A 24,275-nucleotide genomic window follows, 5' to 3' on the forward strand; every position below is an offset into this window, starting at 1 on the left:
CCTCCCCACCAACTACCATGATCCAAATTCTACCTTGCAAAATTGGATAGAGCAGAGGTTGTACACTGGTGCATATAGGACCTGGAGGCACAGGGAATCCAGGGTGGATAATGCCTTGAGGACCAGGGGTTTGAGGGGTGATACTTGGAGAGTAGAGGGTGAGTGGGTTGGAAAGGGGAACCGATTACAAGTATCTACATGTGACCTCCTCCCTGGGGGACGGACAACCGAAAAGGGGGTGAAGGGAGATGCCGGATAGGGCAAGATATGACAAAATAATAATCTATAAATTATCAAGGGCTCATGAGGGAGGGGAGAGCGGGAAGGGAGGGGAAAAAAGAGGACCTGATGTAAAGGGCTTAAGTAGAGAGCAAATGCTTTGAAAATGATCATGGCAAAGAATGTACAGATGTCCTTTATACAATTGATGTATGTATATGTATGGATTGTGATGAGTTGTATGAACCCCTAATAAAATGTTTAAAAAAGAATGATGAGGGCAATGAATGTACAGATGTGCTTTACACAATTGATGTATGTATGGATTGTGATAAGAGTTGTATGAGCCCCTAATAAAACGTTTAAAAAATAAACACAAACAAAAAAGAAACCATCAGGGAAGGGAGACAGCAGTGTGTGTAAGATATGAAAATAATAATAATTTATCAAGGAGTAATGATGGTGGGAGGGGAGGACGGGGGTATGGGGAAAGAGCTGATATCAAGGGCTTAAATAGAAAGTAAATGTTTAGAAAATAATGATGATAACATGTACAAATGTGCTTGATACAATTGATGTATGGCTTGTTATGAGCCCTCAGTAAAATGATCTTTAAAAAAAATAAAAATGAATAAAAGATTTTTAATAAGTTGAAGATTTCCCAAGATCCCATGTACCAACATCACTGTGTCAAACCAGTGCTTTTACATTTTATATTTTAAGGTGCAATTACACTGAAGACTGTAGCCATTGATCTTCAACAGCTGTGTTTCTCTTTGCTTTCAGCAAGCAAGGTTGTATCATCTGCATATTACAGATAGTTAGTCTTCCTCCAATCCTGATATCATATTCTTCACATAGTCCAGTTTCTCTAATCATCTGCACAGCACACACATTGTTTAAGTACGATGACAGGCTACACCACCATTCCTGATTTTAAATCATGCAGTATCCCCTAGTTTTGTTTGAAGAATTGTCTATTGGTCTATGAGTAGTTTCTGGGAGAACTCAAATAGGTGTTCTGGGATTTCAATCATTCACAATGCTATCCACTTTTGTTCTAACAGTTTTATTGGCACTACATCCATATACCATGTGACTCAATAGTTCAATCATATCAAGAAGAGTTGTACAATCATTACCACAATCCATTTTACTTATTTATTTTAAATCATTTTATTGGGGCTCACAACTCTTATCACAATCCATACATACATCAGTTGAGTAAAGCACTCTTATACATTCGTTGCCCTCATCATTCTCAAAATTTGCCTTCCACTTGTGTTCCTGGAATCAGCTCATTTACCTTTTTGTCCTCCCGCTCCCTTCCCACTCTCCCCTCCCGCATGAACCCTTAATAATTTATAAATTATTATTTTATCTTATCCTACACTGCCCGGCATCTCCCTTCACCCACTTCTCTGTTGCCCATCCCCCAGAGAGGAGGTTTTATGTAGAGCCTTGTGATTGGTTCCCCCTTTCTACCGCTCCTTCCCTCCCGGTATCGCCACTCTCACCACTGGTCCTGAGAGGTTCATCTGTCCTAGATTCCCTGTGTTTCTAGTTCCCATCTGTACCGCTGTGTATCCTTTGGATTAACCAGGTTTGCAAGGTAGAATTGGGATCATGATAGTTGGGAGGAAGCATTTAAGAACTAGAGGAAGGTTGTGAGTTTCATTATTGCTACATTGAACCCTGAGTGACTCATCTCCTCCCCACTACTCCTCTGCAAGGGATGTCCAGTGGTCTACAGATGGGCATTGGGTTCCCATCACGCACTCCCCTCAAATTTTTCCCCCGCCTTTGTTGCTGGAAACCTGGTCCCCTCAGCCCTTCATGATCCGTTGGTATGCTGCTTCCATGTGGGCTTTGTTGCTTCTGGGATAGATGGCCGCTTGTTTACTTTCAAGCCTTTAAGACCCCAGACACTATATCTCTCGATAGCCAGGCACCATCAGCCTTCTTCACCACTTACTTATGCACACATTCGTCTTCAGCGTTTATGTGGAGAAGGTGATCACACAATGATGGTTTTTGTTCTTTGGTGTCTGTTATCTGATCCCTTCAACATCTCGTGATCACACAGGCTTTTGTGCTTCTTCTCTGTGGGCTTTTTTTGCTTCTCAGCTAGATGGCCGCTTGTTTGCCTTCAAGCCTTTAAGACCCCAGATGCTATATCTTTTTGATAGCCGGGCACCATCAGCTTTTTTCACCACATTTGCTAATGCACACATCTGTCTTCAGCGATCATGTCGGGAAGGTGGGTGTCATGGAATGACCTGAGCAAGGTGCTATTGTATTGAGGGAGTATGCGCAAGGAGGCCCAATGTCCATCTGCTACCCTACTACTGAACCTATAAATAATGTACCTAGGTCTATTTTCCCCATAATTATAAAAATATTTACATATGTACATGCCTGTATTTAGGCTTCTATGTATGTCCTTTGCCTCCTACTCCTTTCCTCTATTTCCTTACGCTTTCCTCCTGTCCCACTACCATGTTCAGCCTTCATTCTGGTTTCAGTAATTCCTTTCAGTTACCTTGCCATTGGTCACTCCCTACCAGTCCTCCCATCCCCTCTGTCCACTAGTTTTAAACCACTCGTTGTTCCCTGTCCCTGTGTTGGCCAACACCTCCTCCCTTCCCCTACCTCCCACACTTTCATGTGCCTCTTCCGGGACCGTTGGTCCCGCTATTTTCTTCTCACATTGTTTGTCCAGCCTATCTTATCTAGGTGGACCTGCTGATATAGTAATATGTGCATACAAATGCAGATGGCTTCGAAAGCACCAAAGTGGCACATAAGAACATGGCGTCGACAGCAGCAACACCAACACGCTGATAAACAAAAAAGCCACTAACATACAAAATTTAAAAGAAGAGAAAGAAAAAAAAGCCAAAAAATCCAAAACACCTGTTAGTAGTTCGAGGTATGTTTATTGACCTTCAGGAGTGTTTTCTGGATGAGTCTGATGGGGTGCCACATCCTGGCCCCAAAGTCCATTCTTTATACTCCCTCGGGACATCCTTGCTCTGCTTCCCCCGCCACTCCATTGCACGCCCCCAGTGTTTTGCCTCAGTGTGGTGGGGTCAGCTCAGTCGCACATCCCCCACTGTGTCTCAGGTGCTGTCCCATGTAGGGCCATGGGTCAGTGCAGGATGTTGCATCTTGCCATGGGGCCAGCTATATGGTCCTCTCTGTACATTGGGCCCTTCGAGCCGGGCTATCGTCCTCTGAGCTTGGTGGACCCAGGTGTGCTCCGTACCATTCTTCCTCCTTCCTTTGCTTCAGCTTTCCTCTGGTTGTACCACAATCAATTTTAGTGCACTTTCTTCTTCCTTATAATCATTGTTATTCATGGTTTAATTTGTTGTTTTAATTGTGGTAAAAATATACACAACTAAATATTCTCCAATTCAACAACTTCTATGTGTATAATTCAGTGTCATCAATTATACTTTTTGTGTTGTACAACCAATACTGATTTTTTTCCAAATTATTCCACCACCATTAACATAAACTCAATGCCCGCTAAGAAAATACTCTTCCTCCTTCATCTCTGCTAATCATTGTTCAAGTTTGTTTTCTTATTTTTCAAGTCTTCCTCATATAATATTCACAAATCATACACCACCATAATTAAATCACTTTTTAAAAGAGTTGTATATACATGTACATCATCACAATCAGTTCTAATGCTCCCTTCCCTCTCTTGTATTCATTGTTTGCTCCCTCAATACCCTCGTCCACCCCACCCCACCCCATCCCCAATTAGTCATTCTATCAGTTATTGTCTCTATGCATCCACTCCTTCTGTGCTGAACCTAACAAGAACAATAAAACAAAATGAAACAGAAAGAAAATCATAAGAATATATAAACAAAAATAAAGAGTAAGGAAGAAAAGACTACTGACAATATTTTAAAAGCCAGAGAAAAAAATTCTATCATGGAACAAGCAAGAAATACTTGAGCCTACAGCAAATTCAGATTGGTTCAAGAGGGAGGTCAACTGATCAAGTATCATATCACACCATGGTTCAATCCACTGCCATCAAATTAGAAACTGTCACTGCCTGCTAGCAAAGCAGTTTGAGTTCCTCACCTTTGGCTAGAAGGGATCTGCCAGAGGCTTAATCTGACCAGATACTCTGCACATGGATTCTGGGCTCTCATTTCCTCCATAGCCTTCTATAAATTGGGTGTTCACAATTTAAGCTCGGATAATTTTCTCTTCATCATATTTGGATGCTGTTATCATCATCTTTGAATCACACAGACCAGTGGACTTAATTGATGTCTCAATTAAAGGGCTGTTTGAATACAAGCCTTTAAGAACCCAGACACTATTCCAATTGATAGCTGAGCACCATCTGCTTTTTTTTAACCACACTTTGCTGTAACACCCTTATCTTCAGTGATCTTTTCATGACAGCAAGTATCGAACAGGGCCATGTTATAAGAACTGTTCCCAGATTGGGGCTAGAATCACAGGGGAAGCCAGAATCCATCTGCTTGTCCATGGGTTACAAACGGCTCTGCTTTACTTTGGCGGTTACATTATAACAAATACAAAAAACAAATCAACCAAACAACTGCTCCCTCCAAATAAAAACCAAGAAAAACAGTGTTAATCATCCCCCTGGGAAAAGGCGATTGTATTGATGTTATCCAAATTACTTATGATCCACAGTGTTTAATGCTTTTACATAATAAAACATAGACAAAATCTTTTCTTTGTATGTTCTATTTTCAGCCAAGATCCATCTAATATCAGCTATGATATCTATTATAAAATATCCTCTTCTGAATCTAACTTGAACTTTTGGCAGTTCTCTGCCAATGTATTGCTGCAAATGTTTCTATATCATCTTGAGCCTAATTTTACTTGTGTGCAATGTCAATGATATTGTTCAATAATTTCTACATTCCATTGTATCATCTTTTGGGGGGTACTAAGAATGTATGATGCGTATGGTTCTCTTCTAATTAGCTTAGATTAGTGAATGCTTCCAGTACTATATCCATTTGCTACAATATCTCAATTAGAATTCTGTCAACTCCTGAAACCTTGCTTTTCACCAAAGAGTTCAATGTAGTTTGGACTTCTTCCTTCAATACCATTCGTTCTTGATCATGTACACCTCCTTAAATGATTGGATGTCATCTAATTCTTTTTAGTACAGTGACTCTGGACCAATGAGCACAATTCAACCAATATGCAACATCAACATAAATGGGGGAAATACTGATATTGTAAAGGGTTTCATTTTTCTTAGATCCACAATCAATTCTCATGGAAGCAGTAGTCAAGAAAGCAAACAGCATACTGCATTGGACCAATCTGCTGCAAAAGACCTCTTTAAAATGTTAAAATTCAAAAATGTCTTGAAAGCTAAGGTGGGTCTGACTCAAGCCATGGTATTTTCAGGACATTCATATGCATGTGAAACCTGGGCAATACATAAGGAATCCTGATGAATAATTGATAACTTTGAAATATGGCATTGGCAAAGAATACTAAATATATATCATGAACAGCAAGAACAAATACTCTTGAGAATCAAGAATGGCAAGATTTTATCTCTTGTAATCTGGACAAGTTATCTGGAGAGACCAGTCCCTATCATGCTTCGTAGAGAGTCAGTAGAAAAAAGGAATATCCTATAGGAGGCACACTGACACACATCTAAGGTGCAACTTTGGCTTCTCCTCTATGGAACAAAGAAGAGTGAAGAAAATCCAAATGCATGGGAACAATTAATCCAAGGGACTAAAGAGCCTCGACAACCCTGAGACCAGAAGATTGTTGCTTGGCTACATTGTTGCTTGGCTACCACTGCCAACTCCTCTGAAAGAGATCACCAGACAGTTCTAATCTTGCCCTTTCAGATTTGTTTTTGTTTCCCACACTCAAATAACATTGAAAAGGAACACAATTTGAGTCTCTCAAGGATGCCAAAGCTGCAGTTCCTTCACAATGTAAATCAAACAGTATAGAATTCTTTGGGGAAAGTTTAAGGAAGCAGAAACAATGCCTCCATACATACAGACATAGATGGAAGATGTGTCCAGAAACAACAACTTTGCATTTCTATGTTTTTTATTAATAAAGCTTCTATGATGGTTTTAGCCGTCATTTTTGGCTTACTTTCATATAGGAGAACAGGAGTTGTCCACAGAGAAACAAGAGGACATATGGCAGAAACTGAACAGCAGACAACTCAATCTCCTCTGTCACATCTTTCTTTTTCTCTGGCTTCAGAAGAGGTGGGTCCCATCCTCCCAAAGCCATTTTACTTGCTTCTTTCCTGTAGTCTTCTCTGCACTGTTCATCCATCTCATATGCATTTCCAATATTTTCCTTTCAACCTTTAAATGTACTTAAATATTTTCAAATGGATAATACAAACACTATTGTGTTAGAAAGGGTTCTCTGGTTTGTCTCTCAGGAATGAAGGTCTGGGTCAACTATGCTTTAGCCTTTAATTTCTCTTGGCCACACCTCTCTTATTTCCTTTCTCATTCAAACCTCTGGAAAACAGTCATCCTTTCCTAGGTATTTCTTTACTTTCTACTCATTACTTTCTCCAAAATTCCCTTATAAAGACCATTAACCTTAATTGCCAAATATGACTGATCCTTTAGTAACTAGCTGGACTGACCAGATAGTACATGGGATCTCTGAGAACTCTGTATTTTAAAAAGCTTTTGATATCTTGACATTCCAAGACCTCTCTAGCTACTCTTAATTGTTGCTTTTCAGTTGAATTCCCTAGTCTTTTCATCTGCTTGCCCATTAGAAATCAATGCTTCCTTGGGTTCTGTGTTCTCTTATCTTTCTTTTTGTACTCTCTTATTTGTCTTTCTCCTCACTCTTTTTATTTCACCTCAGTAATCTCATCCACTTTCAGAATTTATACCACCATTTGTTATATCCATAACACTTTTATTTCTATTTCCGCTTCTACCTCCATATACAACTCCGAATATCCAATTCACCTGAGTATTACTTCCATTGCATACCATCATCCACTCCTTTTTATTGTAGTAGAATATGCAATGGCTAATCACACAGAATTAATAATCAGATTGCTTGTGTGTTGAGTCTCAACTTTGCCACCTAAAAATCCTGAACAAATTGTTTTTCAGTATTTCTGTATCATGGAAAATGGGTAACAATACCAAACCTCCTAATGTTCTTGTGAGGACAGAAGAGCAAAATGCAAGCCACTAGCACTTAGCTTAAAATATATTAGCTATTGTTAAGAATTGCTTGCTTGTATGGGCCATACCCAAACAAGCTAAACAGAAACCTGGTCATCTTCCTCTTCTTTCACCTCCTCCCACATGCAACAAGAGCAATAACGGGTGCCCTCAAGCTGATTGCAACTGACATCACTTCTCATGCACTATTCTTGGTAAAGAGCCCTGGTGGCTCAGTAGTTGAACACTGGGCTGCTAACACAAAGATCTGCTCCTCCAAAGGTTACAGCCTAGAAAACTATGGAGGCAGTTCTACTTTGGCATATTGGGTTGCTATATGTCAGAAATTGGCTTGATGGCATATAACAACATTCCATGTTCATGGATAAGACAATATTTTTAACATGGAAGTTCTTCCCAGAATGATCATAGATTCAAAGCAATCACAAATCCCCAGTAAATTATTTTGTGGGTATCAACAAACTAATTCTAAAGTTATATAGAGAGGGAACCAAAACCCGCTGTCATTGAGTTGATTCCAACTCACAACAACCCTTTATAGAATTTCCAGGGCTCTAAATTTTTATGAGAGCAGACCAGCCTTAACTTTTCCCTGAGTGTGGCAGTGCGACACTTACTTGACAGTGCCACCAGAGGTCCTGGAAAGCAAAAGAGTTAGAAAAACCAACACAGTATCTAAAAAGAAGAACACATCAGAAGACTGATGCTATATAACTTTAATACTTAATATGCCTCAAGCCAAACACAAAAATAAATTTACAATGCAGTAAGGACCTAACTGTGCATTCTAAAACCATAAATTCTTAGAAAAATTCAGAAACAACCACATCAGGCTTATTTTTTTTAAAGTAGACTCACTAATAAAATAACAAATGTACAAATAGCAAAAGGCAAAAAATAAATGAATGTGATATCATAAAAATTTCAAAATTTTATCCACCAAAAAACTGTTACCAAAAATATGAAAAGACAAGCTACTAACTGGTAGAATATTTGGGGGAACTACATATCCACTAAGAATCTAATAACATATATATATGTAAAACTTAAACAACTTAACAGGAAAACAAATAAAATAGGTAAATGACTTGAATAAACACTTTACCAAAAAGGATATTCCAATGACCAACACACACATGAAAAGATGTTTAATATTATTAGCCACCAGAGAGGTGCAAATATAAACTACATGAGATGTGTTTTCACTCCCATTGGGATAACTATGGTGAGATAAAAACAAAATCAAACAGAAAATATGAAATGTTGGCAAGGATATGTGGAAATTGAAACTCTTACAACACAAATTGAAACGCACCACATCACTGGTATTTCAAATATCAACAGGGTCACTCAAGATGAATATGTTTCAGCAGAGCTTCCAGACTAAGAACAGACCACAAAAATGGAAGAGGCTGTTCAATTCTGAGGGCTAGCTACAGAAAACCTTATGAACAGCAGTGGCTTATAGTGATGGAAAATGACCCCCTCTAGTTGGAAGGCACTTAAAATGCAACTGAAGTATTGCCTCCTCAAAATAGAATCCACCATAATGATGTGGATGATGAAGTAAAGCTTTCAGTACCTTTATGTGCTGAGGCATGGCTCAAAATCAAAAGAAACAGCTGAAAATAGCTATTAATAATCAGAACTTGGAATATATGAAATATGAATCTAGGAAAGCTATAAGATGTCAAAAGTGAAAATGGAATGCATAAAGATTGATATCCTAAAAAATTGATATCCTAAGCATCAGTGAGCTGAAATGTACTGGTATTAGCCATTTTGAGATTGACAATCACATAATTTACTGTACCAGGAATAATAAGGTCAAAAAGAATAGTATCATAATCTTCATCAAAGAGGAAATTGCAGGATCTATCTTAAAGCATAATGCTGATGTCATAGGATAATATCTATATGCCTACAAGGAAATCTAGTCAATACAAATAATATTAAAATTTACACACCAACAACTACAGATAGTGTTGATGAAACTGGGGGATTCTACTAAATTCTTCAGCCTGAAATTGATCAACCATGCAATGAAAATAGATTGCAAATGATAGGTGATTGGAATGCAGAAGTTTAAACAATGAAGAAGGAACAGTAGTTATAAAACATGGCCATAGGATAGAAATAACGCTGGAAATCATATGATAGAATTTTATAAGGCCAATGGCTTCTTTATTGCAAATACCCTTTTTCAACAACTTAAACAGCAACTGTATGTATACAGTTCAGCAACAGAATACAAAGGAATCAAACTGACTACATCTGTGGGAAAAAAGTATGAAGAAAGCTCATTATCAGCTATCAAAAGGAGGCCAGTTGTGGAACCAATTGAAACAAATTGCTCATTTGTAAATTCAGGTTGAAGGTGAAGAAAATTAAAACAAGTCCATGAGAGTTAAAATACAACCTTGAATATATCTCAGCTGAATTTCAACATCTGAAGAATAGATTTGCTGCACTGAACACTAGTGACAGAAGGTCTGATGAGCTGTGGTAGGACATCAAGAACATCATTTATGAAGACCACAAAAGGTCATTAAAAACACAAGAAAGAAAAAGTCAAAATGAATGTCAAAAGAGACTCAAACTTTCTTTTGAACACAGAATAGCTACAGCCCATGGAAGAAAAGATGAAGTAAAAGAGATGAACAGAAAATTTCAAAAGGCAGCCCGAGAAGACAAATTACTATGAAAAAATGTGCAAAGACTTGAATTTAGAAAACCAAAAAAGAATACACTCAACATATATGAAGTTGAAATAACTGAAAACAACATTTAAGCCTCAAGTTATAATATTGAAGGATTCCATGAACAAAATATTGAATAATGCAGGAAACAACAAAAGACGATGGAGGGATTACACAGTCACTGTACCAAAAAGATTTGGTTGACATTCAATCATATCAGGTAGTAACCTATGATCAAGAACCTACGGTACTGATGGTCCAAGCTGTACTGAGGGTGTTACCAAAAAGCAAGGCTCCAGTATTTGACAGAATAGTAACTGACAAAATAAAAATTGAAATGTCTCAACAAGGTGATGAAGCACTGAAGAAAACTCAAAGATAGCTACCTGGCCAACTGACTACAGTATTTGTGTTGTGCCCATTTTGAAGAACAGCGACCCCACAGAGTCACAGTTTCCTTACTTCTTTGCATTGATGCCTGGGTTCTCGAGCTGCTTTTTGAAATCATACAGAAAATTTCAAACAATATTAATGTCACATGCAATTAAAATGTTGATAATTCAAAAACAGCTGCATTGATAGTACATCGATAGGACACTGCCAGAAATTCAAGCCAAATTCAGAAGGACATGGCATAAGAAGTATCACTGCTGATGTCAGATGGATCAAGGCTAAAAGCAGAGACCACAAGAAAAGTGTTTCTTGTGTTTTATTGAATATGCAAAGGCATTCACCTATGTGAACCCTAACAAACTATGGTTAATATTCAGAAGAATGTGAATCCCAAAAGGTAAGTCGTTTGAAAAGAACTGAGAGGTTTAAAATCAGAAGAGGTCTGTCAGGGTAGTATACTTTCACAATTCTTATTCAATCTGTAAGCTGACCAAATAATTTGAGAAGCTGGTCTATATGAAGAAGTACACAGCAGCAGGAGTCGAGGAAGATTTATCAACAACCTGCAGTATGCAGATGACACAATCTGGCTTGCTGAAAATGAGGAGGACTTAAAGCACTTGCTGATTAAGATCAAAATGATTAGGGCAAAGAATGTACAGATGTGCTTTATACAATTGATGTATGTATATGTATGGACTGTGATAAGAGTTGTATGAGTCCCTAATAAATTGTTTTTAAAAAAAAGAATTGTATGAGCCCCCAATAAAATGATTTTTTTAAAAAAGAAGAACTTAAGTACGGATTACAATTCAATTTTAAGAAAACCAAAATCCTCAGAACTGGACATATAAACAACAGTACGATAAAAGGAGAAAAGAACATTATCAAGGGTTTCAGTTTGTCTGGAATCATTTCATTCAGACAGCACACTGATAAATTGTTTTTAAAATCCTTTTCTTCCAACATTCGTTAAATACTACAGACATATCAGAAAAGATGCTGAGTACTAAAAAGGCCTTCTCAAGAGTATTACTGCTTGAAATGTTAATATAAACCTCTATGAAGACTTTTTCCTCTAATCCCAAGCAATACCTAAGAATAGCTTTCTCCTTAGAGAATTGCTCATTTCTAGGTTACTACTTTCTTTAGAGATGGAAGCGTACGTTTGCTTCTTGATTCTTCAGTCTTCCAATTTCGAACTATTCTCATCAATTCTCTATTTGAAAATGTTTGCAACTTCTTTCATGAACGATCTCAAAACTAGTACTTATAAGACTTTTTTCTACTGCTAAATCTCTTCAGTTCACACAGGTATTCAACTGATACCATTATTGATGTTGTTCCCTACTTATTCTTATCTTGCTAATGTTCCTCAAGTGAAATATCCCCAGGAAATTTTCAGAAAGGTGAAGAGGAGTTTAGAGATTGTGCAGTTATCCTTCACACTGCCCATTTCACTGATGAAAAATTGAGGCCTACAAAGTAAGTTACCTTGTTATGAGTAAAATTAGGCTTAGAACCCGGTTATCTTGACTTTCAATAGTATAGTATTCTTTCTACTATGCTGTTATTAGTCACCTTCTATTTCCATTTGTATCTCTTCAGGATGCCTAATACATACAAATCTCTCAGCAGATGTCAACAAAATAAGCATAAGCTTTTACGAGGAGGTACCCCCCAAAACCAAGAGCTTTTGTAGTACTCATTTTTTCATAGTGCTCATCCCTCCACCCCCCGCCAGGTGAGCATGGAGCAACTCGCACTTAATACACCCAGTGGCATTGCCTGGGAACGTTCTCTAGTCACAGTGAATTTTTTGTGTGTGAAAGCAGTTTTGCTTGAATCTTTCATTTTGGGGGGATGGCCGATTTAAGAGAACAGTGTACAGCTGTGAAATTTTGCTTTCTGCTCAGGAAAATTGCTGCAAAAACTGTTGTGATGTTGAACACAGCTAACAAAAGGAGTGCTGTGGGAAAAACTCAAGATGAGTAGTTTTCTCGTTTAAAAAAAGGTGCAATGTTGATTGATGACAAACTTTGTTCTGGGTGTCTGTCAACTCATAGTGCACTTGGGAGTTTGTTCCACCAGGTTAATCAAGTTTTCACATTGCAGAACAGTGTGCGACCAAAAAAAGGCCTGATTTGTGGCAGACAGGGGACTGGTTTTGCCACCACGACAATGCACCTGCTCATGCAGCCATCTCAATAGGCCAGTTTTTGTCAAAAAAAAACAAAAACTAGCATGCCTCTCTTGCCCCACGCACCTTACTCTCACGTGGCCTTGCTCCATGTGACTTCTTTTTGTTTCCAAGAATAAAGAGGGACATGAAAGGACAGCAATTTGATGAAGTTAGAAAAAGTGAAGAAAAAAACAAGGGAGGTACAGTCAGCCATCCAAACACGAGTTTGAAAAATATTTCCAAGAATGGAATTGCAGATTTGACAAATGTATTAAGTATAATGGAGGGTAGTTTGAAGGTGATAAGGTTGTTTTGTAAAAAATTTAAATACATAGCTAGAAAAAAGTTTTCATTTTGGGGGGAGAGTACCCCCTTGTACATAACAGGAAAATTGATTCAGGTACAGTCAGAAAGTAGGAAAGCAATTTTCTTACTTCTTTGCATGATGCCACCCTCCAGACCAGTTAATTGCTATTTTGCTCTTTCCATCAATCAGGCATTGGGCAGCTGTGATTGTAGCTCCTCCTACAGCTGCTGCACAGTCAAATATCCCTTCAGTGGCTGGGCAGTCATAACCTTAGGGCAAGAATCAGATTACTTTGTAAGAAATGAATTTTACAACAAGGAAAATGTGTTTGAGAGAAGACAATTTACCGAAAAGTGACTGCGCTGGCATGAGCTGCAACTGAGACAGAAACATTCTAATAATAGGAAAAGGATTTTTAAAATATTAGAGCTTGAGAGAAAAAAAACCTTACACGTTAACTAGTCATAACCAATAGGTGAAGAAATTGAGGCCTGAGAAATGGTATCTCTTGCTTACATAGCAGAGAGTCAGGTCTACAACTGAGGTTTCTTGATTCTCAGTCCAGTGTGCTTTCTACTAAACCATGGTGATAGCCATTTAGTTTTTAAAATGTAGTTGTTTAATAAAGGATACAGTAGAAAATTTAGCTAGGCCATAAACCTGTATTCAAGGACATCCAAGTCAGCACATACACAATCAGACTAGATATAGACACCACAATTAGAGCCTAACAGGGGTCCTGGTGGTTATGTTTGGAGCTGCTAACATAATAGTAAGGTCAGCAGTTTGAAACCACCAGAGGCTCCACAAGAAAAAGATGAGGCTTTCTACTCCCATGGAGATTTAGTTTCAGAAACATAAAGGGGAAGTTCTATTATGTCCTATAGGGTTGCTATGAATCAGAATGAACTCAATGGCAGTATAGTTTGGGTTTCATTTTTTTTTTTATGGTTTATCAGGGCCTAAACCATTGAAAGACTTTCCCCCATCTAATCCATCACTCAGTTTCACAAAACCCATACCGTTTTCTCAAATGATGTTACGTAGCTAAACCAAGAGATTAATGATTAACACATTATTTAACTGGAAATTTATTAAAAATCACAATGCAAATTATAAATAATTAACTAGTTACAATCTATAGATGAAAGTGTTCTACCTCTCATCATTGTCTTGTTAGTCATTGTCTCATTAGAACCTTACCTAGCCCATATTCTATGGAGTCGGGGTGGTCATCATCACCATCTTGGCTGACCATCTGGAGATACTGCAGATAGGCATCTGTATGAAAGGAGGCCATCTCCTCCATGGACGCCACTTTGGGCTTAACAATCCTAACAACAACAGAGAAAACAAAGGAATGTGAATGAGGCAGACCCAGATTATGCTAAAAGTTGTAAAGGAGTCAGCAATCTGAGCAGAAAATACAACTCTCAGATTCTGATTTCAGTAAGCTGAAGTGATACGCACAATGTGTTTTTCTATCGCACTATATAATCTATACTTCCTCACATCATGTTAATGTACTCACAATGTGAACAATAAGGGGATTGGTTTTCCTTTTGAGTTCATAGGTAGGTAAAAACGAAAGAATATTCATACTTAAAATAAAAATTTTAAATATGCATCAGAAAACTTGTGCTCCACAAGTTACAGCTTTTTTTAATTAATTAATTTATTTATTTATTTTAACAATTTATTGGGGCTGATACAATTCTTTTCACAGTTCATACATATACATACATCAATTGTATAAAGCACATCCATACATTCCCTCCCCAATCATTCTCAAGGCATTTGCTCTCCACTTAAGCCCCTTGCATCAGGTCCTCTTTTTTTCCCCCCCTCCCTCCCCATTCCCCCCTCCCTCATATGCCCTTGGTAATTTATACCTCGTTATTTTGTCATATCTTGCCCTATCCTGAAAGTTACAGCTTTAATGGCAAACCCATAGGCGGAAATGCTTTCATTTTCATTTGAAGTACTTTCATTCCTAAGTGGCCATTATAATGCTTTCTGATAATTTTTCACTTCGGTTCTTGTTCCAGCTCTATATTTACTAGCTCAATAACCTTAGGTGAGCTATTTGACCACTCTGCAGCTCAAATTAACTCATCTGTAAAATGGGGATACATTATGAGATGCATATGGAGATTATACAACAACATATGAATATGCTTTATGTATCCCTATCATTATTAATATTAAGGGATAAAAGAGGCAAAATAAAATATAAAAGTCCCTTTACTTGTTCTCTCACGTCTGTTTCCAAGAGAAGGAACAGAAAGATTATAACCAGGCTTCACTCAGAATCCGTTAAACTCACAAGCAGTAATAAACAGGATTAAGTGAGAGAATAAAGGGAGTTCACCTAACAACAAAATTTACCACTCCCTACCACTAGGAGCCCTGGTTGTATAGTGGGTTATGCACTGAACTGATAACAAGTTCATACCCCAAATCTCAGAAATCCCAAATAGATGTTCTACTCTGTCCTACAGGATCACTAAGAGTCTGAATCAATTCTATTACAGCAGTTTGGATTTTTTTACCCCTGTCTGTCCCACATTTCCTCTTCCTGGCCTCACTACTGTCATTACATTCTCTAGCCCTTGCCATTTAGGTCCAGAGTCATGGTGGCATAGTGGGTTACATACTAGGTTGCTAAGTGAAAGGTTGGCAATGAAAAACCACCAGGAGAAAGATGAGGCTTTCTACTCCCTTCAAGATTTACACTCACAGAGAGTCGGGGGAAGACGGCTGCCATACAGGTAGCTCACATCCAGAACTCAGTGAGTGGCGAAATTTAGGGGCCTAGTAGGGGTATCAAGTCTGTCTGTCGATTCCCAAGACAACTCAGAGTACTTCTCTGAAGCAGAAGCGGACACCCGTGGTCTCTTGCGTGATGCTCAGAGTGCCCACTCTGCTGGCACCACAGGGCAGCCAGGAGCATTGCGGAGGCAGCTGCCCTGCCTCGGCGCTCTGTGCAGAATCACCAGCTAGTACCCCCTACTCTGCCCATGATGCCCGGGGTCCCATGTGGGTGCTCCAACCGGTATATCGCCCCCCTGCAGAGATTCATGCCCCATCTGGGCACCCCTTGCTGACCAGCCAGCCAGACGATCCCCACCTCCTCCTGGGAGGCTCGTGCCCTGGCGCCACAGCATAATCAGGTAGATGGCAGATGATGCTGCCATGCCTTTGTGCTCCCACAAACCGCCAATCAAACTGCCTCCACTCCCAGAGGTCTCAACCCAAAGGTGCCCACCCCATCTCTGCGCTCCTCACAAATCGGCCATCCAGCTCCCTCCCTGGCTTTCTTCCCCCCACCATACATACATACAATGCACACGCACACACAGAGGTTCCCATCCTGCCACACCGTTTCAGGCATGCCAGGGAGCGGACACAAGTCTGGCAGCATTTTCTGCAGTTGTAGCATAGGGACCCAGGCCTTTGGGACTTGCCTACTGCATTCTCCCTTCTCCCTGCTCAATCCACCCCACCCTCTGTGCTCCAAGCAATGGATCAGCACACCAGTAGCGGCCCCCCCTCCCACCCGCCTACCTGTGGGAAGTACTCCTAGCCAGAAGTAGATCACCCAATCCCCAACCCATCCCCAAAATATGTTCCCCTTCACTTGAGTCAACACTTTTTATCAGACCGCAGTGTGCATAGCTGCAAACAACAGCCCCTAAGGAGACCTGAAGGTGGCTGGAGCACAAACCGTAGTTCAAGGAGAGAGGGAAACCCCAGCAGGACAAAGGTGAAACACAACCTTACAAGGAAGTTGGCTAAAAGCAGCCTGCTGAAACATCAGTACCAACCTCCCAAAGAGAGAGCCCAGGGCTCTGAGACACCTGGGAAAATGGTACCTAGTTCCAATAAATCGACCAAACACCAGCAAGCTGCTACAACAGTTTCAACAAGAAAAGAGAAACAAAATCCAATGCCAGAAGACCACCTGGACCTACCACAGAAAGAAATCTTCAGGATGCTGCTTGGAGCTATACAGGACATGAGGGAAGCATTATAGAAAAAGGAGAAAATGATAGAGAAAATAAAGGCCATGCACCAAAGGGAAATACAGGAGTTAAAGGGCGAGATAACAAAAACTAACAGCAAACTCACGGACTTCGCCCAGATATGGAGGAGGCAGAGAACCTCACCAGTGACCTAGAGGATTCTCAAGAAGAATTTAATAAACATGAGAAAAAGTCTCACAAGCCCATCAGAGAAGATGAAGAAAACCTCAGAGCTATGTCTGACGCTATGAGAAGGAACAACATCAGAACTATTGGCTTGCCGGAGGAATGCACATCAATGAAGCCAACATCCAAAATAGTGATGGAATGCTTGGAGGAAATTTTCCCTAGCTTAAAGAATGAAAACCAGGCAACTATCCAGGTGGCCGAAAGAATACCAGCTAGACAGAATCCCAATAAGAAGGCACCACGACATAAAGTTGTTTAACTATGAGGAAAAGGGGAAAATTTTAAGAGCAGCTAGGGAAAAACTGGCAACCATATATAAAGGCAAGCAGATAAGAATATGCTCAGATCTATCAGCAGACACTATAAAAAGAGCAGACAATGGAGCAGCATATTCAGAAAATTGCAGGAAAATACCGCAAACCCAAGAATACTCTATCTTGCCAAATTAGCTATCAAAATTGATGGAGAAGTGAGAGTCTTCCTGGACAAGGAAAGTCTCAAAGAATATGCTAAAAGGAACCCAGCACTACAAAAGATCCTCGCCAACCCAGTATGGGCAGAAGAACAACGCTCACCAAGCACATGCAAGAGACCATCCCACAGAAGAACTCCAACCAGAGACCACCAAACGGAAAACAGCTCCCTAGATAACACAGGTTCAACAATGGAAAGAAGGCAAGAATGAACCACTAACACACATATGCACAACCCATGGAAAAGAAATGGAGGTAAGAAAACACCCAACATAAGAGGGATAAAATGATATTACAGAGTCCACAAATAGATGTAATAACCCTGAATATCAATGGATTGAATTCAGGCTTTAAGAGATAGAGACTAACAGACTGGCTTAGAAAACACAATCCCTCCATCTGCTGCCTACAGGAGTCACATCTCAAGATTACAGACAAAAATAGGCTGGGAATCAAAGGCTAGAGAAAAACATACCACGCAAACAACAATTCAAAAAAGCAGGGGTTGCGATCCTAATCTCACATAAAATTGACCTCAAAGGACAAGGGACACTATATAATGCTCAAGGTAACAGTACACAAAGAACTACTATGCATTCTAAACATTTACTCACCAAACAAGTGTTCAGCAGAATATTTCAATCAAACGCTCCAAAAGATGAAAAAAGAAATTACAGCCTCAACAATTATGGTAGGTGCCTTCAATACACTGCTCTCTGAGAAAGATCACTGGGAAAGAAGCTCAACAAGGAGGCTAAAGATCTAAACACTAAAATAAGACAATTTGACCTGATAGATATTTACAGAGCTCTCCACCCAAATACAAAAACAATCACATTCTTTTCAAGCCCACATGGCATACATTCAAGAGGGACCACATGCTAGGGCGTAAGTCGAATCTACATAAATTTAAGCACATGGATACCACACAGACCTCTCTCTCTGACCACTGTGTGATAATATTGGAAATCAACAAAAGGAAGATAAAGAAATCAAGGGAAAAAATTGAAGAATGAATAACTCTATTGCAAAAGGAGTATACACTGGTTCAGATCAGAGATGAAATTAGGAAATTTCTAGAAACCAATGAGAATGAAAACATGACATACTAAAACTTATGGGACACAGCAAAGGCAGTCATCAGAGAAAGTCTCATAGTTACATGCTCACATAAGGAGGAGAGGCTTATGACAGATACACTGGCACAACATTTACAGCAAATAGAGCAGAGTCAACAAGATAATACAACTAATAGCAAAAGAAAATAAATCATAAAAAGTAGATCTGAGATTCAGGAGAGAGAAAATAAGAAAACTATGGGGGGGGGGGGGGGAATCAATGCTGTTAAAAGTTGGTTCTTCGAAAGGATATACCAAATAGACAAACCTCTCACGAATTTGACCAAAGAAAGAAAGGAACACATTTTAACAGCAAGGATGAGGGGTGAAAGAGTAGATATTACAATGGAACACAGTGAAATCAAAGGATATTTACACAGTACTATGAAGGACTGTACTCCAATGAATTCAAAAACTTGGAAAACATGGACAAATTCTTGGAAAAACAATTCTTCCCTAGATTATCACTACTGGCCGTCAAGAACCTCAACAGACCCTTATCAATAGAAGAAACAGACAAGGTTATCAAGGGATTACCAAACAAAAATCACCTGGACCAGATGGGTTTACAGGAGACTTCTATCAAGCATATAGGGAAGAACTGACACCAATCCTACACAAACTCTTCCAGAACATAAAAAAAGATGGCAAACTCCCAAATTTCTTCTATGAAGCTAGTATAACTCTGATACCTAAACTGGGCAAGGATCCCACAAGAATTGAGAACTACAGACCAATTTCCCTAATGAATATTGATGCAAAATCCTCAACAAAATACTCGCCAAGAGAATACAAAAATATATACAACAAATAATTCACCATGACCAAGCAGGATTCATACCAGGGATGCAGGGATGGTTCAGTATACGAAAGACCATTAGTAGTATTATAAGCCACACTGAAATGAAAAAGTATAAGAACCACATAATATCGATAGATGCGGAAATAGCATTCGCCAACATCCAACACCAAATCATGTTTAAGACACTCAATAAGCTAGGAATGGAAGGAAAATTCCTCAATATAATAGAAGCTATATATATATAAACCAACAGCCACTGTGGTAGTCAATGGAGAAAAGACAAGATCAATTCTTCTGAAAAAGGGAACTAGGCAAGGATGTTCCTTGTCCCCATTAACATCGTACTGGAGGAAAAGAAAGGACATCAAAGTTATTTGTCTGAGGAAGGAAGAAGTGAAATCATCGTTATTCACAGATAATATGATTTTATATATGGAAAATCCTAAAAGTTCCACAAGAGGAGTACTGGAAGCAATAGAGGAATATGCCTATCAGGTTACAAGATCAACAAACAGAAGTTTATTGCAATACTGTCCACATCGGACAAGGCCACAGAAGAGGGGATCAAAAAAAGGGGTACCCTTCACAATAGCCAAACACACATTGAAATATCTAGGGATATACCTAACTCAAAAAACAAAAGATGTGTTCGACAAAAACTACAAAACACTATTAAAACAAACCAACCTCAACAATAAGCGTGACCTCAACAAATGGAAGGAGATCCTATGCTCGTGGATCAGTAGACTCAATATTGTAAAGATGTAAATTCTACCTAAAGCACTATATAAGTTAAATGTTATCCCAATCCAAATTGCAGCATGTTTCTTCAAAGAGTTGGAAAAACAGATTACCAACTTCATATGGAGAAGGAAGAAACCGCGAATTAGCAGAGAACTGCTCAAGAAGGACAAAGTGGGAGGGCTTGCTTTAACCGACATTAATATAGACTATACAGCCACAGTGGTCAAAACACCATAGTATTGGTGTAATGATAGATATTCAGACCAATGTAAAAGGATTGAAAACCCAGAAATAAAATCATCAGCATAAGGACAACTAATCTTTATTAAGGGGCCCCCAAAAGATCAAATGGAAAGTGGATGCCTTCTTCATTCCATGGTGCTGGAAAAATTGATACATAGCTCCAGAAAAATGAAGCAAGACCCTTACCTCACTCCATACACGAGAATAAACTCAAGATGGATCACAGACCTTGAGGTACAACTATTAGGGCCATTAATGAGGGCATTGGGACAAACTTGAGAATCTTGGCTCAGGGATTACATACCGTATATACTCATGTGTAAGCCAAGTTTTCAGCACAAAAATGTGCTGAAAAACTGATGTTCGGCTTATACACGGGTCAGTGGTACGAATGGATGTCATCTGGTCAAGTCTGACTAACAAAAGGAGGAAATCTCATGAAGCCTGCCATAGAGTTAATAGCAAAGTGGGTTTGAGATGCATGGAAAGACATTCCAGAAGACATGGTACAATGTGCCTTCCAGAAATGTAGTATTAGTAATGCTATGGATAGCATATGGTAACCCACTAAAAAGGAGTGGGGGGAAGACATGGGTAGCCTGGGGAACAGGGCACTAACCCACACAGGGGGAGGGTGCTGATTGTGTCTCCACAGGGAAAGAGGGACCAGACTTCAACCCGGAGCTCCAAAACAAGAACACAACACACTGACATGAAGCAGGGAACCGATAGAGAGGCCTGAGGGGCCGGCCCCATTACCAACTGAGTATACAGCACCTTCCCCCTCATAAGAATTAACTTCAGAGGACAGCACTGAAGCTAAAGCTCAAGGAGAGGGAACTGTCTAATTAGAGCACACAGGAGCCAATGAGGGGGGCAGGGGAAAAAATAGTGAAGCGCATCCTGGCTGACCAAGTCCTGAGGACAATGTTTCTGCTCAGAGCAGCAATGCAAAAAGACGACCACCAGGCCAGCCTCATCACAGGACACAGCATCTTCATTGACCCATAGCACCACTGGGGAGGACACTAGAGACACACGGCGGGAATTGTGCCTGCCCTGAGTCACTACAGCAAAGCCAGCCTCTGGTGGCATGCAGCAGAGCAGCAGGGGGAGCAAAGCAATGAAGTCCCCAGGGATAGATGTGGGGCCAGGGCATGGCACCGCACCAGACTCGACTGGAAAGCACTCATGAAGGACAACAAATAAACCCTCAACTGTTTACAGGGTTTTTTGTGTTATTGTTGTTGTTGTAGCTATTGTTTTATTTTCTATTGTTGCTTCATTGTACTCGGTCTTGTGATGGTGCATATTATTGTCGCTGCATGTTTACCTGAAAGGGATAGGCGGGATATACAAGCCGGAGGAGAGAACAAGGGGATGATAGTTCCAGGGGGATGTGGGAGAGGGGGAGGAGGGGGAAAGGAAGTGAGTGTGAACAAACCCAGGGACAAGGGAACAAGTGATCCAAAATCAGTGGCAAGGAGGGTGTAGGAGGCCTGGCAGGGCTGGATAACGGACAATGTAACCAAAAGGAATTCCTGAAACCCAAATGAAGGCTGAACATGATAGTGGGACACTAGGAACATACAAAGAAATAGAGGAAATAACTAGGAGGCAAAGGGTAGTTATAGAGATCTAAATACAGGCATATGCAGATGTAAATATAATTATATACGATGAGGGGGAAATAAATCTATGTACATAAATTTACAGGTTTAGTATTAAGGAAAAAGATAGACAGTGGGCCCCTATGTACTCCCTCAACACAAGAACACTTTGTTCTAACAATTCAGTAGTATCAGATGCTCACCTTCCTGGCACAATCACTGAAGACAACAGGTGCACAAGCAAATGTGGTGAAGAAAGCTGATGGTTCCCGGCTACCAAAAGATATAGCATCTGAGGTCTTAAAGGCCTGACGATAATAAGGCAGCCATCTAGCTGAGAAACAACAAAACTCACATGGAAGAAGCACACCAGCCTGTCCCGACTAGATCGCTGAGGACAAAGCAGGTGCATAAGCAAATGTGGTGAAGAAAGCTGATAGTTCCCGGCTGTCAAAAGATATAGAATCTGGGGTCCTAAGGCTGGAAGATAAACAAGGGGCATCTAACTGAGAAACAAAGAAGCCCACATGGAAGAAGCACACCAGCTTGTGAGATCACAAGGCATCGAAGGATCAGGTATCAGGCATCAAAGACCAAAAAAATAATAATAATAATCGTAGCATTGTGAATGAGGGGGAGTGCGGAGTGGGGACCCAGAACCCATTTGTGGGAAATTGGACATCCCCTTGCAGAAGGGCCATGGGGAGGAGATGAGCCAGTCACGGCACAGTGCAGCAATGATGAAACATTCAATACTCCTCTAGTTCTTGTACGCTTCCTTTCCCCCTCCCCCCATTATCATGATGCCCATTTTACCTTACAAATCCAGCTGGACTGGAGGATGTACACTGGTACAGATAGGAACTAGAAATGCAGGGAATCCAGGACAGATGGACCCCTCAGGACCAGTGGTGAGAGTGGTGATACCCAGAGGGTACAGGAAAGGTGAGGGAGAAAGGGGGAACAGATTACAAGGATCTACATATAACCTCCTCCCAGTAGAGAAGGGGTGAAGGGAGACTTTAGATGGTGTAAGATGTGACAAAATAATAATGATTTATAACTTATCAAGGGTTCATGAGGGAGCGAGGAGAGGGGAAAAATGAGGAACTGATACCAAGGGCTCAAGTAGAAAGCAACTGTTTTGAGAATGTGGATGGCAACAGATGTACATATATGCTTGACACAATGGATGCATGTATGTATTGTGATGAGTTGTACGAGCCCCCAATACAATGATTTTTAAAAAGAAAAAAAAAAAGATTTACACTCTGAGAAACCCACAAGGTCAGGCTAGCTAAAATTTAAAATATACATGACAGCCATGGGATATACTGTTGTTTATAGCCTACTACTAGCATCAAGAAGGCCAGAAGAAATCCTGTAATTCAACCTCAAATGTATATTACTGTAGTTCAATCTCAAAAATAAAATCCATTTGGTCTCACACTTAATTCTACCCCCAATCTAAGGATAATTAGTTCTTATAATGAGGTCCTGCTGAATGCTCACCCTCACAGAAGGTATAGTTGCTATAGCAAAGTGTGGTGAAGAAACTAGATGGTGTCCAGCTTTAAAAAAAGAATAGCATCTGGAGTCTTCAATCAAGCAGCCATCTAAGTGAGGCATCAACTAAGTCTACATGGAAGAAGCACAGCAGTCTGTGTGATTCAAAGACTAAGCAAGAAAATCCAAATCTAAAGGAGTGAAAGTTATCAGGGCTTAAATTGTGAATACACAATTTGCAGAAGGCTATGGATGACAATGAGATCCCAAAATTCATCTGCAAGGCCCCCACATGGAGTGAGTCTCCAGTGAGCCCTTCTGGACCAGAGTCCAGGGATGTGAATAGCCTTGCTCTTAGAGAGCACTGGAAACTTAAGATGTAAGACCTCATCATTTGATCTACTGTTTGACCCATTTGAAAGTTGTCATAGTTTTTAATACTTCCTTTCTTTTTTACTGGAGTTTTTCACTAGTTTACTTTGTTATTATTGTAGCTCCTTTTTTATTTTGCATGTTTTCCAGTTTATGAAACCCCG

At 39.8% G+C, this 24,275-nt stretch overlaps 1 protein-coding gene across 6 annotated transcripts in view; it reads right to left on the minus strand.

Annotated features, from left to right (window-relative positions):
• Nucleotides 1-24,275, minus strand: part of LOC142436432 (histone deacetylase 8-like) — a 158,483-nt gene that overhangs the window by 129,179 nt on the left and 5,029 nt on the right. For 4 of the 6 annotated variants that reach the window (XM_075540085.1, XM_075540086.1, XM_075540088.1 and 1 more), the window contains exons 3-4: nucleotides 14,233-14,363; nucleotides 13,157-13,298 (exon numbers count right to left, since the gene is read on the minus strand). In XM_075540085.1, the coding sequence (XP_075396200.1) occupies nucleotides 13,157-13,298; nucleotides 14,233-14,363 (273 nt within the window). Of the gene's footprint in view, nucleotides 1-3,138; nucleotides 3,561-4,003; nucleotides 4,047-13,156; nucleotides 13,299-14,232; nucleotides 14,364-24,275 lie in introns of those variants that run through there. The other 2 variants (XM_075540090.1, XM_075540089.1) reach the window with 2 other exon arrangements.

Source organism: Tenrec ecaudatus, unplaced genomic scaffold (assembly GCF_050624435.1).
Source record: "Tenrec ecaudatus isolate mTenEca1 unplaced genomic scaffold, mTenEca1.hap1 Scaffold_268, whole genome shotgun sequence".
Lineage (NCBI taxonomy): Eukaryota > Metazoa > Chordata > Mammalia > Afrosoricida > Tenrecidae > Tenrec > Tenrec ecaudatus.